The 19,220-nt window shown below is 37.2% G+C and overlaps 1 protein-coding gene across 9 annotated transcripts in view; it reads left to right on the forward strand.

The window, feature by feature from the left end:
• The window catches only part of SENP6 (SUMO specific peptidase 6), a 124,466-nt gene that overhangs the window by 45,352 nt on the left and 59,894 nt on the right, over nucleotides 1-19,220 (forward strand). For 6 of the 9 annotated variants that reach the window (XM_072642636.1, XM_072642637.1, XM_072642639.1 and 3 more), the window contains exons 4-5: nucleotides 17,585-17,730; nucleotides 18,548-18,652. The exons of 1 other annotated variant lie outside the window; for it this stretch is intronic. In XM_072642636.1, the coding sequence (XP_072498737.1) occupies nucleotides 17,585-17,730; nucleotides 18,548-18,652 (251 nt within the window). Of the gene's footprint in view, nucleotides 1-8,504; nucleotides 8,539-9,561; nucleotides 9,656-17,584; nucleotides 17,731-18,547; nucleotides 18,653-19,220 lie in introns of those variants that run through there. 2 more of the 9 variants (XM_072642640.1, XM_072642641.1) reach the window with 2 other exon arrangements.

Consider the following 19,220-nt stretch of genomic DNA (forward strand, 5'->3'; position numbering starts at 1 on the left):
TAGAACAGAGCAGGAGCTCAGCTGTCTGAAATGTCTTTACCATCCAACTGTGTGGATTGCTGAGGTGGAGTGGGAAGGTTTGAGTATGAGAAACTGCAAAATTATGATATTTGAGAGAACATTAATATGTATCCTGAAGTCCCCTAGCATGAGGGCATTGAGTTGAATTGAGGGAGACTATTAATCAGTCATTAAACTCAGTGAGAAAGGAAGGAAAATATTCTGGGTGGTTGGTAAAAAACAGCCACCAGTATCTGTTTTGGTGATAAATTTAAATAGAGTGAACCAAAAGGAGGAGCAGGTGGCTTAGTGATATAAGGAAAGTCTGGAAGCAGCACTGGGGAGCAAGAAGTATTCTGGTTTTCCTCCCAAAGAGTTGGGGGGCTATGAGTGAGGGTGCAACTAGTATTGTGAAAAGGATAGCCACGGATATTCACTGTTATTGGTGGAAAGGAGAGAGAACTTGCTTTTGGGTCAGGGGCCCAGACATGAGTAATTGGAAGAAATATGAATAAAAGATGTCTAAAATGAAAAATGAGAATACTAAGTTTTGAATTGGTGTCTTGCTAGCAGTATGGTCTGACATCCCCTCAAATTAATAGGCAATTTTTGTTCTAGATATGGGCTAGACAGAACTATACAAACAAGGAGCGTGGATTAAGTGCATAAACTGCCTTATTAGAGCATTCATCCCTCCTGTCAGAGATGCTTTAAAAATTTATTGTAGGGGACAACTTCAGATCTGAATTGTTTCCAAGAGGTATTCTGTGTTCTTTATATTATTTTTGTAGAGTGTATTGTTCTTGAATGTTGCCTTCATGGAGAAATTCAAGTCCAATATGGCTTGTGCTTAAGCAATATAATTGTAATAGATTTCTCCTAACTCATATACTTTGTTCTAGGGTACTCACTAAAAATGGTTATATTTTCAATAATAAATCTAGTCCTCAAACATTTTATAATTATTCCAGTAGGTCCATTTATCTCCCAGTGCTGAAAAGATGAAATACTCTGTTGAATTGAATTGTTGCAGTGCTTTTGAAGTTTAACATTTTTAATGTTTATTGATGCATTTTGGTGTATTATATTTTTTTAACATTTCTCTTTTTAAACCCCCACCCCCCAATAGAACTTTCCCTTGTAACAAAGAGTACACTTTAGCAAAACAACAGATTGATCACATTGACAATGCATTTTTTATTCTGTACCTCAGTGTGCTGCTTCTTTACTTAGAGAAGAGAGTTGTTTCTTCCTCAATCTGAATTTTGATTATCTTTGCGTTCTTTTTGTTTACATTGTTCTTGGTTTTCGCTTTACATCAGTTTGTCTTCCTGGTTTTTTTTTATTGTTTTCTTACAGCAATAATAACCATAAACCGCATTATCTCAATTTGTTCATATATTCCTCAAGAGTTTTAGATTCTTAAACAAGACCACGTTAAAATTTTGGATAATGCTTGAAGTTAGAATATGGAGGCAGATAGAAGATCTTCCAACTTTTGGAAATGTAATTTTCTAGGTTACTTGTTTTGCAGGGATATATTTGTCTAATTGTGATTTTTAATAATTTGAAGAAAACTTGAAAGACAGTGGATACTACATCTTTAGTGTCTCTTTCAAGAAAGATAACAAATAGCCCTACTCTCTTTTCATCAACTTTTAAAAGAATAGGTTCTTGTCACTAGAATTGCTCACTTACTACTCATCTTACACATAGCAGAGGTCAGCATCTTTGTGAGGCATGATTAGCTCAGATCTTTGCCCAGATACTCTAATGTATTACTTAATTTTCCCATCTTTATCCATTTTCCTTCTTCCCCAAATTTGCATGTCAGCTTAATACTTTTGCCCTCGGCCGCTCTCCTCTTTCTGGCTCTTCACACATATCATCACTGCAGCTAGAATTTTGTGGGCTCCTTTGACTTTCTCTGATGTTTTATGAGAAGGGCTAACTTCTGATGCTCAGAGCTAGCGTGTTAGCTGCAGGCATAACCATAGCTTTGTCCTTTTATGTCCTATTAGAATAACTCCCAATTATGTTCTCATTCCAGTGAAACATTTGTAGTCTCTACAGAGTAGGCAGTGTACTTGAACAATATGTAAACAGTGTCATTATCATAACTTAGCATGGATTATATTGGGGAGGTGTAAATTATATATCTAGATTATATATCTAGTTCTAGAGTTGACACTCTAGAACTAAATGCAACTAACATTAGTGCGTACAACAATAATAGTAAGAGCACTTAGCAATTAAACTGTAGGACATATTAAACCAGTAGTTCTCAGTATTTTTTATGCCAGTCTGAAGCCTATTGACCTGTTTTCAGAATAAAATTTAAACACATAAAAGAAAATACATTCAATTATAAAGGAAACCAGTTATTTTCAAATAGTTATAAATTTTTTTTTAGTGTTACCAGAGCTCATGTTAAGAACTCCAAAATAAACTAAAGACACCTTGTGAAATACAAAAACATAGCAGAGTTAGAGTGGCCCAAATACATAGCTCCTATGTGGCATACTATCACATAGTCCAGAAATATAATAGCAGTAAAATGCTTATGGCATAGAAAATAAGTCATAAATATCACATAATGATACATGTTACAGCTTTATGCAGAAACATGCACTATGTGCACTCCAACAATGTCTGTTGTTTAGTTTTGTGGGCAACCATAAGTGCCTAAAAAACCTGCCATTTGTAACAGGGCCTCCTGAGTTTGTGGATGGCCCAAGCCAACATCTACAGAACTACAAGGCTTCAATATTGAATCTAAGTTTGAGATGGCAAACTATTACAGTATTTAGGATCTATGGGTTTCCTCTTCCCTACAAAGTCTCCACAGCTAGAAAGCAAGCCTGGAAAAGGGACTGCCTACCTCCAGGTTTAACCCCCTTATACTTAACTAAATAACCACCACCACCACCACTCCTGGATTTGAGAAAGACTTGGTTGACTTCCTTGACATTCTGTATAGTATAGTATCAGATTCATACTCTGTATCCTTATTATTTAATATTATCTAGTTCATGCAGCCCTTTCTGAAACCTTTAAGTTTCATGTTTCAACCACAGAGTGGGCAAAGAAAAAAGTATGGGAGAAAAGAGGTATTAGACTCACTGCCAGACTGAAGGTCTACAGAGCCATTGTGCTGTCCTCATTGCCTTATGCTTGTGAAACATGGACAGTCTACCAGTGCCATGCCAGGAAACTGAATCACTTCCATTTGAACTGTCTTAGGAAGATTCTGAAGATCACCTGGCAAGGTACCAGATAAGGTACCAGACACTGAGATCCTTGCTTGAACTAAACTGCCAAGCATTCAAGCTATGCTTCAGAGAGTGCAACTCTGATAGGCTGGCCATGTTGTTTAAATGCAAAATGTACACTTGCCAAAAAGACTATTTTATGGAGAACTCACATGGGACAGGCAGTCACATGGTGATCAGAAGAAGCTATACAAGGACACTCTAAAGAACTTTGTATTTGATTGTGCCACATGGGAGACACTAGCACAGGACCTCTCAGCATGGTGTGCCCACATCAGAAAGGGTGCTGTGCTCTGTAGCAAAGCAGAATTGAGAGAGCACAAAGAAAACGTAGGATGCGCAGATTTGGAGTGTTCACCCCAAATGTTCATACAATCTGTGCCCAATCTGTGGTAGAGCATTCCGAGCTCATATTGATCTGATCAGCCACAGTCGGACACACTGAAACTTGACTTTATCATAGTGATGTAATTTTGGTCTTCTTCAAGAACAAAGAACAATAGTCAACCAACTAAGCAACTTTTAAGTAGGTTTTTCTTTGACTCCTATATCAATCCTTCCTGCTGGCCAGAGAATACAACTCCTCATTTAGCAATCAAGGATTGTGGTGTATTATCTTTTAGGGATCACCTTTCTCTGGGTATAGTGTGTAGTGTTGAAAAAACAAGTTGGCTTGTTTTTCAGATACTTTGCATAGGTTACTTTTACATTGCTCCACTATCTTAGGCATTTGCTGTATGCCAAGATTCCTTAGAAACTTTCTATCACCATAATTAGGAACTCTGCAGTAAACCTGATCTTACTCATATTTCTTGTTTCTGTTAGTGATTTTCTGAGCTGAGGCTAAGGAGCAAACCTTTTTCAGCTGATGTCTTAGTTGAAAGAGATGGACTGTCAGGTACTGCATCTATTCCATCTTCTAAGACTCCACAACATATGCCAGTGGACAGTCAAAACATGACTTACTAAACATAAGCAACTATTGAGGTAAAGCCTATGACATCATTATTTTGGTAGCATGTTCTATATACATTAGAAACATCACTTGTTTTTGCCACTGAAATTTCTGCTCAGGCCTCAAGATCCCCAGTATGTTCATCAGTGTGTGATTGAAATGTCCATACCGCATTGGTGAAGGTGGTAGGGGTGGCAATGCTCAGGCTACAGGATTTCATGAGGGTAGCAAGGAATAGTTCTAGAATTAATTTCTGCCAAAGCTGTTTCCTCCTTAAGTAATTTGCTTTTAGTCTCTCCCTTGGTCTTAGTAGATACTGGCAGGGGAGCACAAAACCAGAGAAATACTCATTCTGCATTTCCTTAGCAATAGAGAAAAGCAGAACTTTATGGTTCCTGGTCAGGTATGTTTTTATATATTAGATGAAATGATTTGTCGTCACTAAGATGTTGCTTATAAGTGGGTTTTTCTTATCCACTTCACAGATAGAAACTCTGTACATACAGACTTTAAATGTTTATCAATATTCTCTAGTATGCTCCTTTAGTTAATAGCACTTTTTATTTAAGATACACAAAACATGAATCTCACATTTCTTCTAAGTACCTGCTAACACTTTGGACCACTGGAATTTGTGTCTTAGTACCTTAAATCATGTTGTGCTGCTGGCCATTTCCAACAGGCAACATCTGGCTTTTTATTTTTTTTTATTATTTTTAATTTTTATTAAAAATTTTTTTATTAAAGTGTTTATTAAAATATTCTTGGATTATGATCACTATTTGAAATGGAGCACAAACCCTTAAAATCAAAACGTCTCACTTAGAATTCACTTTAAAGGAGGGATTCTTAAATTCTTTGTGTTATTGAGTGTTTTGGCAGGTTGAAGCCTATGGACTCTTTCTGGAAAAAATATTTTTAAATACGTAAAAAAAAAATACATGGTTATCACAAAGAAATCAGATTATATTGACATCGTTATCTGTTACCAGAATATTTTAAAAATTCCAAGTTTAAAACCAGGGACTCCCATTTGTACATGAGATTAAAATGTTTCACTTTCAGTAATTACTCTGCCAGTAAATGTAACAGGTTACTAGTTGAACAAAAACTTTCTGTGGGTTCATCACACTACTGAATTAACATTTACAAGTGTACCAACACTAATATTAGGTTATGCAGATTTGGGATTTAACAAATTGAATGCTGGTCTTTTGATACACCTTATTGCTTTCCTTTATTTCTTTACTTCAGGAGCCTACCCCTCACTGCTCTACTGTTGTAGTACCATATCCTGTCTAGGATTTGAGAGCTTTTCAATCATGAATGGGGAAATTCTCTTAAAAAGAATAGCAACTTGCCATACTACCTTGCCCTAGCTTGTTTCTAGCTTGCTCTCCATCTTCATATGTCAGTTTTACTCATGTAGCATCTTCAGACAATCTTCCTTGGACAGGGACTCTTAAAGTTTCATTTCTATCTCTCTCTTTTTTTTTTTTAAGGCTACATATGTGTAGTTTTGCAAAAGACTTCCATAATAGTCATGTTGTGTAAGACTAACTATATTTCCCTCCATCCTATCCTGCCCCCCATTTATTCTGTTCTCTTTTGACCTTGTCCCTCCTCAAAAGTGTTTACTTCTAATTACTCCCTCCTCCCATTTGCCCTTCCTTCTATCATCCCGCCACAGCCCACTTATCCCCTTCTCCCCTCCTGTAGTGTAAGATAGATTTTCATACCACATTGAGTGTGCATGTTATTCCCTCCTTAAGCCAAGTGTGATGAGAGAGTAAGCTTCACTTTTTCCCTCTCACCTCACCTCTTTTCCCCTCCATTGAAAAAGGTTTTTCTTCCCTCTTTCATGAGAGATAACCTGCCCTATTACCTTTCTCCCTTTCTCCTCCCAATATATTCCTCTCTCACCCCTTGATTTTATTTTTTTAGATATCATCCCTTCCTATTCATCTCACCCTGTGCTCTCTGTCCATGTATATAAATATGTATAATCCCTGCAACTACCCAAATACTGAGAAAAGTTTCAAGAGTTACTAATACTATCTTTCCATGTAGGAATGTAAATAGTTCCACTTTAGTAAGTCCCTTATGATTTCTCTTTTCTGTTTACCTTTTCATGCTTCTCTTGATTCTTGTGTTTGAAAGTAAAATTTTCTGTTCAGCTCTGGTCTTTTCATTCAGAATGGTTGAAAGTCCTCTATTTTATTGAATTACCATTTTTTCCCCTGAAGTATTATACTTAGTTTTGCTGGGTAGATCATCCTTGGTTTTAATCCTAGTTCCTTTGACTTCTGGAATATCCTATTCTGAGCCCTTCGGTCCCTTAATGTAGAAGCTGCTAACTTGTGTTATCCTGATTGTATTTCCACAGTACTCTAATTGTTTCTTTCTAGCTGCTTGCAATATTTTCTCCTTTGTTTGGCCTAGAGGCCGATGGGATACCCGAGTCTTCTTACCTTTGTACTGGTCTTCAGCGATCAGCCGGATAAACGTATTGAGAGAAGAGACTTTCCAGAGTCAAACAAGGGTTAGGCTTTATTCAGGGTCTTAGTTACGTATCCGTATGCAGGGTGAATTCTTCCCCAGGAGAAAGGAACTCTTCTCCTCCCAAGGGGCAAGGATCATACAGCAAGAGGACAGGAGCGGAGGAGGGGAGGGACCCTCTTCCTTCTAAGGGCCCCGCAGCAAGAAGAGGCCCTTCAGGCTTTCCTGTCCCTACTTAAGCTCTCCCGCACACATAGTTTGCACGTGAATACCGTGTGTGCTCTCAGCCCCTAGCTAATTAACAACAGGTGTGCTCAGATCATGACCAATCTCAAGGGTGGGATGCTCTCCCCAGCAAGTTTCCCACTGAGAAGAGGTGGAAATACACAAGATAGCCCGTATTTCACGCCTCAATCCCCAGCTGTTCTCTGGGGGGCCTCGTGAGAACTCTGAGGTTTAGAAGTCCTCACTTTTACCTGCCCGAGACTGTCCACGTGAAAACTGAGCTTACACCCCCAACACTCCTTGACCTGGGAACCCTGGAATTTGGCTACAATATTCCTAGGAGTTTCTCTTTTCAGATTTCTTGCAGGAGGTGATCGGTGAATTCTTTCAATATTTATTTTACCCTCAGGTTCTAGAATATCAGGGCAGTTTTCCGTAATAATTTCATGAAAAATGATGTCTAGGCTCTTTTTTTTGATCATGGCTTTCGGGTATTCCCGTAACTTTTCAATTGTCCCTCCTGTATCTATTTTCCAGGTCAGTTGTTTTTCCAGTGAGATAGTTCACATTATTTTCTATTTTTTCATTCTTTTGGTTTTGTTTTGTAATTTCTTGGTTTCTCATAAAGTCATTAGTTTCCATCTGCTCCATTCTGATTTTTAAAGAACTATTTTCTTCAGTGAGCTTTTGAACCTCCTTTTCCATTTGGCTAATTCTGCTTTTAAAGCATTTTTCTCCTCATTGGCTTTTTAGACCTCTTTTGCCATTTGAGTTAACCTATTTTTAAAGGTGCTATTTTCTTCAGCATTTTTTGGGGGTCCCTTTTAGCAAGCTGTTGACTAGCTTTTCATAATTTTCTTGCAACTCATTTCTTTTTCCAATTTTTTTCCTTTTTGGGGGGCATTTTCCTAGCCAGTTACTTGACTTTCGAGTCCTTTGTCAAGAGGAGGGTATACTCTGGGGACCTGTAAATTCTCAGTTCCTCCAAGATGGAACAGTCAAGGGAGAGGAGTTTATTCCTCTCCTGACCTGCGCTCTTGTCTGTGAGCAGCTACAGGTACTCTGTTCTGCCCAGGATCTGGGCGTACAATTCCCTCTCCACAACTGCCTCCAGCTCCACCATGCCAGCACTCTTCCTCAACCCAGGAGAGACACTCAGGGCTGAGATCCAGATCAACCGCTCAGTTTCCCCAGGGTCTTTAGGTCAAGGGCTCCAAAAATTGCTGCTGCTAGTGGGGCCAGACCCTGTTCCCTTCTCATGCAGGTGAAAGAACTTTCTTACTGACCTTTGAAGCTGTCTTTAGCATTTGTGGGTTGAGTAATCTGGGAACTGCAGCTGCTGAGGGTGATTCCACCCCCCCCCCCCCCCCATGGCCTATTTAGGTACTGTCCCTGACTTTCTGTGGCCAAGGCCAGGCTGCACTCTGCTCTGTACCTGGTGCAATAGACCTTTTCTGTTGGCCTTCCAGGCTCTCTTGGGCTGTAAATCTTTTTAATTCTGTCATTTTGTGGCTTCTGCTGTTCGAGAATTTATTTAGAGTCATTTTTTGCAGGTATTTTATGGACTACGGAGGGGATCTTCTACAGGTCAGTGCTTCTACTCCATTATCTTGGTTCCACCCCCCCATTTCTATCTCTTCTTCAGGGAAGAATCTAGAGTATGGTACAACGTTCCACTAATGATAGCTAACTTAAATACAGATCCCTCTATTCCTTCCTGTAATATTTAACAAGTAGTTCCTAACCGTATTCCCTGCCCAGTTATTCATAGTGCAAAGTGAGGTTTCCTTAGCTGCTTTATCCTGTCAATTTAAGTAGTGGTAACAGATGTCTTCAGAGATCAAATTTGAACACTTGAAACCCAGACACTAAAGATCTTAACAGCCTCCTTACTCCTTCCAGTTTAAAACAGTACATATCAATGCATAGATAATCAACACTTACGCTTATAAGCAAGCAAACTATTCAGCTGTACCTTCAAATTAGGACTTTAGTATAAATTAAAGTTAAGGTGAAATATAACATTTCTGTTCAGAAGGGGATTCTCAGAAAAAAAGAGCATCAAATTTTAAGATTTTTCAAACATACCAAAATTTCACAAAAAAGACTTAAAATTTTCTCAAATGAATTCAAGAATCCACACTTTAAAAAGATAATCCAAATCTCAGTACTCCTAGTTAAACAGCAGGGAGCAATTTGGAGCATTTTTTTGATCCCGGCCAATAGTGAGGACTATCGCATTGTCAGTGAGGAAGCATTTTTTTAAGTTCCTACTACTTTCAAGGCAGTCTTATGCTTTATGTCTCAGAGGTGAATGCACTGATTTATTTTGGACAGGGCTATCAGAATAGACTAGAATTACAAAAGGTACTGCTAATGACCTTTGGTACTTTACTTTTTTATCTTCTTTTTTACATAGTTGTAGACTTTTTTCTCTGCACAGTGCTTTTACATGTTTTTTCTCGCAGATGCTCCCCAACCTTTTGCAAGTCAGCAATAACTTGTTTTAGTTTCTTGGCGTGATCATAGCATTCCTTTCCATCAGCTTCTTGTTTCTTATTTAATTTGCAGATTTTCTGTGCAACTTCTGGATCCTGGTTCATCCAGTGAAGAAATATAGTCAGGTTTTCCAATGTATGTTCCATCTAAAATTAGATATTCTTCATTCAGTACAAGATAATGGTCAATCAGCTTTCCTTTGGAGGTAATATTGCTTGCATCATTGTCTTCAAAGTCCCAGATAATGGCTGATTACTACTAAAGCAACCTGATCACATAACTTGTACCTGATAACATAGCCTTCTTTATAAAATCAACTTAAAGAGTTATGGTACTCTTTAAGTATTCTCAATGTAGTTCCTGAACATTTCATCGACACAGAGGCATAACAGAGTCCTTAAAGTTATGTTGTTTGATGTTGGAAAAAGTATTCAGGCAGACTTTTCAACTAGTTATGAAATTTCAGTTTTACTTGAATTTCATATGCTAGTGATCAAGTAATTGTGATTTTTAAAAAATTTTCCACTCAAATTCCTTAACAGTTTTTTACACAGACTATTTGCCATGAGGTCGTGGTCTTGTCTTCTCTTAAGATGACGCCATAACCCTATTGAATGCTGTAGCAGTTTCTGCTTGGCTTTGGCAATCCTAATCTGATCAATGGCAGTTGTGAAGTATAAAGGATTAGGAGAAACAACCACGTTTCCTCCATGTTCTCCATTTCTTATTAGAGTCCTTCAGTAAATTTAAAATCTTCCAAAGTCATGGCAGTTGACATTTTGTCAAAACATTTAACTAACATAACAAAATCACTGTTTTCTTTTATAAAGTGTTAAGAAAATTTTAAGTATACTGGACAGTTTTATAGAAAATGCCACAATAACAGTTCGGAGTTAGCCAGAAAGATATCATGTGTGTAAAACTACAGACAAGTCACTTTTTGTTGACAGCTCTAGGGACCCAAAGCCTAACATATGTAAAACAGACATAAAATCTTTTGGTTTTTCCAGCCAACACATGATAAAGGAAAATAGTAATAATCATAGCTCATATGGACATAGAGCTTTAAAGTTTGAGATGTTCTTTATATATATATATATATATATATATATATATATAAATCTCATTTGCTCCTCAAAACTGCCTTTCAAAAAAGCAGCTTTTGTTTTCCACATGTAACAGATAAGGGATCTGAGGCTTAAGAGGTGAGTGACTTGCCCAGGAGTCACATTACTATGTGACTGGTGTCTGAAGCTATATTCAAACCCACATCTTCCTTATTAACCAAGTCTAGTGCTCTAAATACTATGCAAAACTAGGTGCTAATCTTCTTCTAGCCCCCAGCAAAGACCCAGTCCTCTCTATTTGCCCCCCAACTGCTATGTTCTTCCTACTCCCAAATTTGGTGGATTAGCCATACTGTTTCTCCTCAGAAATATTTTGGCTTAATAACCAAGCCAAATCAAACCTTTTAGGATATTTCAGGGCCTCCCACTCCAAAGACCTTTCTTTAGGCATTTAGAACTGTTTCTCTCTGCCTATTCAACTTGTTTATTGTTGAGTTATATATGCTGTCTCTCTCATTTTCTCTGCTAGTCTTTATGGCTTCTGATTTCTCTGTTTTATCTTAAATTTCAGTGTCATCACTGCTTTGCAAAATCATAGAATACGAGAGTTTGAAAGTACCTCAGTGTCCAACCAATACCTGAAAAGAAATCCTTGAGTCACATTCTTGCTTGGCCTGTACTTTGATAGGGGACTGGAGTGTTTATTTGTTTGGATGTTTTTTGTTTGTTTTGTTTTTGTTTTCTAGGGTTTGTGTTTTCTTACCTTGACCTCATCTCCTTGGGAGAAAAGGATAACAACAGGGGTTGAGAAACTGGTGAAGGAGGGAAGCAGGAATCAGGTCCCACCAAGAGATAGCTATCATTTTGGGACATTGTGGTCTGTTCTCCTGGATTAGAAAATAGCAGTGATTTTATAATGGATTAGGAGCAAGTAGGGGAAGGAAATATTTGAGACCTAGGAGTGACTCATGCTGGAGAGGAATGGTTTGTATAGAGAAACATTGGTTTACAGCAGGGGGATCTTAACCTTGGTTGGGGGCGGGGTGTAAAAAATATTACACACTGAAAAGCATTATTCAGAGAAGGGGTCCACAGGCTTCATCAGACTACCATTAATGACAATAACACAGAAAAGGTTAAGGATCCCTGATTTGGAGGGCCTCAAGATATTTTATCCTGAGTGAACAGGTTTGGAGTTGGACTAGATTCATTAACTCTGGATGTAGATCTTGGCTCCTCCATGGATTAATATTTCTAGGAATAAAACTTCTTAGAAGACCCTTTTTGAAAGTATAGGTATAAAAAGATACTTTGGGAAGATAATCTGTATATTCACTAATGGGTGTGTTGGATTGAGTAGGATGTACTGCTTTTGTTTTGCAGAAGTTCCGTCTTGTATAAAAGACATAGAAGTAAGATGGCATTTGAAAGCACAAAGCAGCGATTGGGATACAGATTCTAGAGTGTAATAAAGGGAAAGGAATAAGGAAGAGGGACAGTTAAGTTTCTTTGAAAAGGAACACCTTAGAATTAACCTTAGAGTAAATGGTAAGACAAAGAGAATTTTTATACCACTAGTCTCATCTAGACTAGAAAAAGTTTTAAAAAAGACAAGGGAAAGGAACCTCAAGCAATTAGGAATTGGAATGGATAAAGGTTCAGGGAATTGACTGTAGGACTATGGGCAGGATACCCAGGATCACACAGCTAGTAAGGTCTAAGGGCAGGTTTGAACTCAGAAAGATGAGTGTTCCTGACTTAAGACCTGTTTACTCTGTTCACTGCATCACATAGTTGCCCAGGAGTTAGGAGGGCCTGATTCAGCCTCAGACTCTTACTAGCTGTGTAACCCTGGGCAAGTGACTTAACCCTGTTTGCCTCAGTTTCCTCATCTGTAAAAGAAGCTGGATAAGGAAGTGGCAAAGCACTCGAGTATCTCTGCCAAGAAAACCCCAGATGGGGTTAGGAAGAGTTGGACACAGTTAAAACAACTGAACAACATCATGTCTTATCAGTTGGTATATTGTTTCCTGGTTATAATACTTTTTGATATAATTTTTTATTAAGTGCTAACTCTGCTAGGCACTGTGCTATGTAAAGGGGCTACAAGTGCATAGATGAAATAATTCCTACTTATAAGAAGCTTACATATATTGGAAAGGGTGTGTGTGTGTGTGTGTGTGTGTGTGTGTGTGTGTGTGTGTACACAAAAGTATCTGTATACAGCATAGATATAAAGTGAATAGATACAACTTCTGCAAAGTAGCTATTTACAGCATAGTTTGGAGCGGAAGGGTACCTGCAGTTGGGAAGATCAGGAAATATGAACTGGGATCCTTTTGCTGAAGTAGAAGTTAGAAGGAGAATGTGTTCACAGGTATAGAGGAAAGAAGGCACAGGGAGAAGATATAGGAATGTTTTCTGTGAGGAATAAAGTGTGGGAGGGAGAAAGGTAGTTTGCAGCCTGGTTGTACAAGGGTAGGAATTTGTTTTATTCTAGAAGCAATAGAAGACCAATGGAATTTTATGGTAATGGAGTCATGGTCAGAAACTCTGCCTAAAGAAACTGTTCATATACCTTAACCCTTCATTTATATATGGATATATGGATATCTATATATGCCACTGCCAGGCCTAGAGGCCTGTGTGGGCTACCCGAGTCTTCTTACCTCACCTCCGAGGTCTTCGGTTGGCCAAAACCGGATGCTCATATGAGAGAAAGGACGTTCCAGAGTCGAACAAGGGTTGAGCTTTATTTCAGGGTCTCGGTTACAAGTGCAGGGGGGGGGGGGGTCTTCCTTAGGAGGAAGAGGGGGAGATTTCCTAAGGAGGCTAGGATCTTAAGGGATTGGAAGTAGAAGTACAAGCGGGGAGAGAGGGGGAGGGGAGAGAGGAAAGAAGAGAAGCGGAGCCTACTGTCCTCTTGGCTCCTCACATGCTAAGAGAGCTTTCAGGCTTCCCTGATCCTACTTAACTCTCCAGTCGCATAGTTTGCATCTGAATACCGTGCTGTTAGATAACAATAGTGTGCCCAGATCCGGGACAATCTCGAGGGCGGGGAGATCTCTCTCCCATCACGTTTCTCATGGGAAGAGGCGGAATTACTCGAGATAGCTCGGTTCACCTCGATTCCCTGCCATTTCCTGGGGGGGTCTCGTGAGAGCTCTAAGATTTAGAAGCTCCCACCTTTACCCGCCTGAGACTGTCCACACGGAATTGAGCTTCCAATCCCAACATGCCACAAATGTCAAAGATAAAAAGAAAGATTCCACATTGAAGCATCATTTTAGATTTGACAGTTTTGAGCTTGCATTTTGCTGGTTCAGGTCTGGACTTAATGATTTCATTGGTGTAGAGAGTGCTCATTGGGGAAATACCCATATCTCCCAACTGAGGTTTCCTAACTCTGATGATGGACCTCTGTCATACCATTCTGCTTTCCTACAAGGTTGTATAGGGTTGTAAAAGTTTTCATAATTTGTATACTAATGAATTGACCATTTATAAAGTTTCCCACTTAAATATTGTTCCCCACAAACACTTGCTTCTATTCCTAGTAATGTCATTTATTATAAAATGTCAGTTACTACTTTAAGTAGCCTGTGTCTGGTATCAGTTATATTGGATGTGTGTATGTGTGTAGATGCATACACGATAACATAGACCTCCTTGCATCCCAAATACTTTTTATGATAGTCTTCCCCCAAAGAACAACAATGGAAATGAAGTGAATACCTCTCAGGTGAAGAAATTACTTAACATATTATGGTAAAGGAATGTAATTGAATGTTGTGCCAGAAGAAATGACAAATGAGAAATTTGGAAAAAGAGAGGCTTTTAAAATTAATACAAAGGGGGGAAAAGCAGACCCAGAAGAATAATGTGACACAAGGTTGAGTTTATTACAGTGTAAAAGAAAACAGCACTTTATGATATCAGATTAAATGTAGCACCCAAAAGTGGATTCAGAGCTGAGATGAGGCTTACGTTTGTCTTCTGTCAGTAGAAAAGTGATGAACTGCATCTATGAAATGTTTTATATGCTGTGAAACAAGTTGATTTCTTGTTTGGTTTTACTTAACTTTTTTCTTTTTAACAATGGTGCAAAAAAAACCCCAAAAGGCATTAATAAAACTTAAATGGGACAACCCACAATTACTAAAAGGAATAAGATAGTGTGGTGGTACAGTGGGGAAAGGGCTGGATTTGGAGTTAAAGGACCTGGGTTCAGATGCTGGTTTTGCTATTTACTTACCTGTGTCTGCTTAGGTAAGCCCTTGAACTTCTCAGTCTCTTAGTTTTCTCATTTGTAAAGTGAGAAAGAGGTGCTCCCTTTGTATTTTAAATTTATGATCCTGTAATTCTCTGATCTACTAAAGCCACAGGGAATTAATAAGCCTGGAAGGGGCTGAGAACTGAATTTTTTTTGGTGCTTTTTCAAATGATGTTAAAATGATTTATGGTACTAATTAAAAAGCCTATTGACTCTTTCAGATCTTAATTTTCTGAGACTCCTTTGCCAACTGTGTAGTTTTTTTAACCTGAATTGTATGTTCTAGCTTTGCTTATTCACTTAAAAAAATTAAGGTGCAGAGACTTTCACATATTTCTCAGTCTCATTAAATACCTTATGAAGATTAACACCTTTCCATTTTTGTTAAAATTATTTTATGCAAGTGAAACTTAATTTTAGCAATGAAAAAAATTAGTGTTAGAGAAAGCATGGCTAAAATATTAAAATTAAAACTATCCAAATAGATGAAGGCTGGGTCAAAGAAACTGGGGAATAAAATAATGGTGTTAACTAATCTTTGTATAAAATAATAATGTGGACGATCCAAAGCTATTATTCTTAGGAATGATGATTGCTTTACAATACTTTATACTGTTTTGCTTGGTCTTATGCATGCCCTTTATTTTTTTTTAATCAACTTTAAAGTATGATTTTTTTAAAGAGAGGCACAAAATTAGGTCAACTTTTTCCCCTTAGTAACTGAACTTTCCACATGCTTCATTTTTTTTAAATGCTGTATTTAAGTCAGACAACTTCACAACTTTACCACTTATTCCCGTTGCAGCGTTTCAGAATATGAGGAGACGTTTCTGAGCTTCAAGGTTCCTCATCTGTAAAATTAGGGGATTGGATTAAATGGGGCTATGAAGCCCATTTCAATGCTAAATCTGAACTGATCAGCCTGTGAATTTGTATTACCTTGGTATTAGTACAGTGCTGTGAGTGACACTGTGATGTCATGGATAAAGTATTGCACCGTTTCACTCCTCTACTCAGTAAAGTCCAGTGGCTCTCTATTATTTCTCTGGATCAAAATCTACTGTTTGCCTTTTAAAAGCTCTTTATAACCTGACCCAGTTCTCCACCCCAACCCCATTACCTTTAGGATCAAATATAAAATATCCTCTTTAGCTTTTAAAGTTTTTGCAAGCTGGCTACTATTTTTCTTGATCTTGTCTCATACCCTAAGTCTTCTGATCCTTGATTGTCCTCTGCATACTCTGTGGTGTAGCAGCATTGGTCTTTTTGCTATTCCTGGCACAACACTCCATTTCCCAACTTAATGTCTTTACTAGGTAGCTTTTTCTTTCATATGTAAAATGCTACCTAGCCCCAGTCCCCAGACCTGGAGCACTCTACTACCTTATCTCTTGGCCCTTAGTTCTTCTAGCTTCCTTGAAGAACTAGCAAGAATCTTGTCTTCAGCTGTGAATGATTTAGCTGTTCTCAGAAATGTAATGATCCAAGACAACTCTGAAGAACTTAAAATAAAAAAATGCTGTTTATCCCCAGAGAAAGAACTGGTAGTGTCTGAATACAAATTGAATCATACTTTTGTTAAATTTTATTTTTCTTGAGGTTTTTTTTTTTTTCGCAACATGACTATAATGGATATGTTTTGCATGACTGCACATGTACAGCCTATTTCATGAAGGAGTTGGGGAGGGAAGAAAGAGAATTTGGCGCTCAGAGTTTTAACAATGAATATTAAAAGCTGTTTTTGCATGTAACTGAGGAAAAGTAAAATGCTAAGTAACAGCTAGAAAAAAAATCCTATCTTCTGTAGGAGGCCTTTCCTGGTTCATTATCCTCTAACCTCCTCTTATTCTCTGAGATCACCCTTCATCTATTCTATATCATATATAGTTATTTAAGTGTTATTTCCCCCATTTAAATGTGAGCTTCTGGAGAGTAGAGACCAGGGACTATCTCCAACACTTAGCATATAATAAGCACTTAATAAATGCTTGATGATTTCTCTAGGCCTCATTTGAGAAAGCTAAAATGATGGAGGTTAAACTCAGTGGCTAAGGTTCCTTATTTTAAGCTCTTTATTCATCATCCTATGAACTCTTTTAACCAGCCATGGGTGCCTCTGGTAATTCTCTCTATGCTTTATATTTCCTTCATATAGGAACTTGTGCAAATATTCAAAGGTAACCAAAAAGAAGTTTCAAAAATTTTCAATCTGAGATGAAATTAATGTAAGTCTGTTGCAAAGAACAAATTAAAATAGAAGCACATTTGCCTTTGCCCTTTTTATATATATCTACATCCCCAATGCCTGGAACATACTATTTAATAAATGCTTGTAGAATGATTGATCTAACAAGACAGGTTACATACAGTATCATAATACCCTAGATTTCTAACTGAATGAGAACCTTCTATTCTAAGTCTTTCATCTTTGCAATTCAGGAAACTTAGAACCAAAAATACTCAATGTCTATCAGTGTGCCCAAGGTTGGGTTACATAGTAGCATTCACATTTAGATCTTTTGACTCTAAATCCAGTTCCTCTTCTGCACCACTCTGCTTCCCCTTGAATTATAGTTGATTCATATAGACAGGGAGATAGGCTTGTTTATTCACTATTAATATCCTAAGGTGAATTTTTACCCTCTTACCAACTCCACTATCACCACTCAGCCCTACCCCCAAAAGGAACAAAGACCAGTATTTTCATTGTATATATTTTCCATGAATTTTCAAATGTTTGTTGATACTTTCATTTTCCTATTCATTAACTTTGTACCTGTAAATTGCATTGCAGTCACAACATTGTCGATCTGAAGCTGTTGGTACTAGTTCTGGTGACTTCTTAAAGACATATGTAAGACGAAACAAGATTGGAAGCTTCAGAACTTTGAAAGGGAACTCAATGGGCCTTAATATGTTGAGCAACAACAAGAAACTGAGGTATAGCACTTCCCAAATTGACAGCAATTTTCAGTTGTATAGAAGAATAACATTAAGAGCATTTATCTAATTCCTTTTGGTGCATCATACATAGTATTTACCATCTATGTATTCAAATTAATTTATCTTAAGTATAATCTTATGAATAAGACTCAGAATCTGCGAACTTTTTGACAAATCATTGTCACTTAATATTTAATGTTTAAACATTCATTACTTTAGTAAATGTTTGCAAATCACCAAATTATGGGAAATTATAATGAGTATAGATCAAAAGCTAGTTAGTTAAAACTGCTATAATGAACTGACTTAACTGGCACATAGTTTCATCACAACTTCAATAGAAATGTTTAAGCTTTGAATTATTACAGCAGAATTTCTCTCTACTTAGCTCTTAAGGGAAGAATTTGAGAAGAAAGGTAAGAGGTGTGGGATTGATCCCATTGTAGAATTCTCCTTGTTCTAAGGCTTGGGAATGAAGTGAATCAAAGCTTATATGTACAGAAATTTCTTCATGGAGTGCTGCAGTCTTATTGCTGAGTGTCAGTAAGCTGCCACCACTCTGATTTAGGTTCAGTGTTGTCTTGGAATTTGTTCAAATCAGGATATTTAAATAATGGGTTACAGCAAAATTTAAATCAAGGGACAGATCTAAAGTATTCCAAAAAAGTAATTGGAAAAGTTAGTGTAATGTTAGATTCATTTATGTTTCAAAGCATTGTAGGCCACATTTTGGTTTTTCACATTATGTTTCTTCATAAATACAGTATATTTGCTCTGTTGAAACATTAGTTCTTGTTTTGCTGAATCTCCACAGTGAAAATGCAAAAAATATTTCACTATGTTCTGGAACCATAGTGCATGGTAGACGTTTTCAGCATGCTAATGCGCAGATACCAGTAGTAAAAACTGCGGCACAAAGGTAAGGATTACATTTTTCTTTTTGTTTTTCTTCATATTTAGAAAATAATGCTTAATGACAGTCTTTTCATTTTAAAAAGCACCCCTTTACCTATTTGGAATGTTCTTGTCTCATGTAAATGAATATGAATGTTTAGGAAAATAATGAAGGTAAAAGTTTGAATCTAAGCATTTTTATTTGTGTGCTTATAAAAATGTTTAAACTCTCACTTGTGAAATAAACAGGAAAGAACACATTTTGTGATTAAAAAAAAACTCTAGGATTCTTGAGCAGAAAACTGTACATGCTTATATGTGGACTATTTTCATTTATTAATGCTTTGAAGATGCCACTTTTAGTATTTGTTTTTTCCACACATTTTTTTCTGATCACATTTTCTATAATTTTCCTAGAAAGTAAATATTGGAAAGTGATCTTACAGTTGGAAGGCAGAGAGGGATATTTGATATTTCTGTTCTTTATAAATGTCTTAGATGAAATTTCTATGAAAAATGTTTTTAACATTCAAAAATTTTTTTAATGCTTTTAATATTTAGAATTTCCAAATTATGATGAAAATCTAAAATAA

The sequence above is a fragment of the Notamacropus eugenii genome, chromosome 2 (genome assembly GCF_028372415.1).
Source record: "Notamacropus eugenii isolate mMacEug1 chromosome 2, mMacEug1.pri_v2, whole genome shotgun sequence".
Taxonomy (NCBI): Eukaryota; Metazoa; Chordata; class Mammalia; order Diprotodontia; family Macropodidae; genus Notamacropus; species Notamacropus eugenii.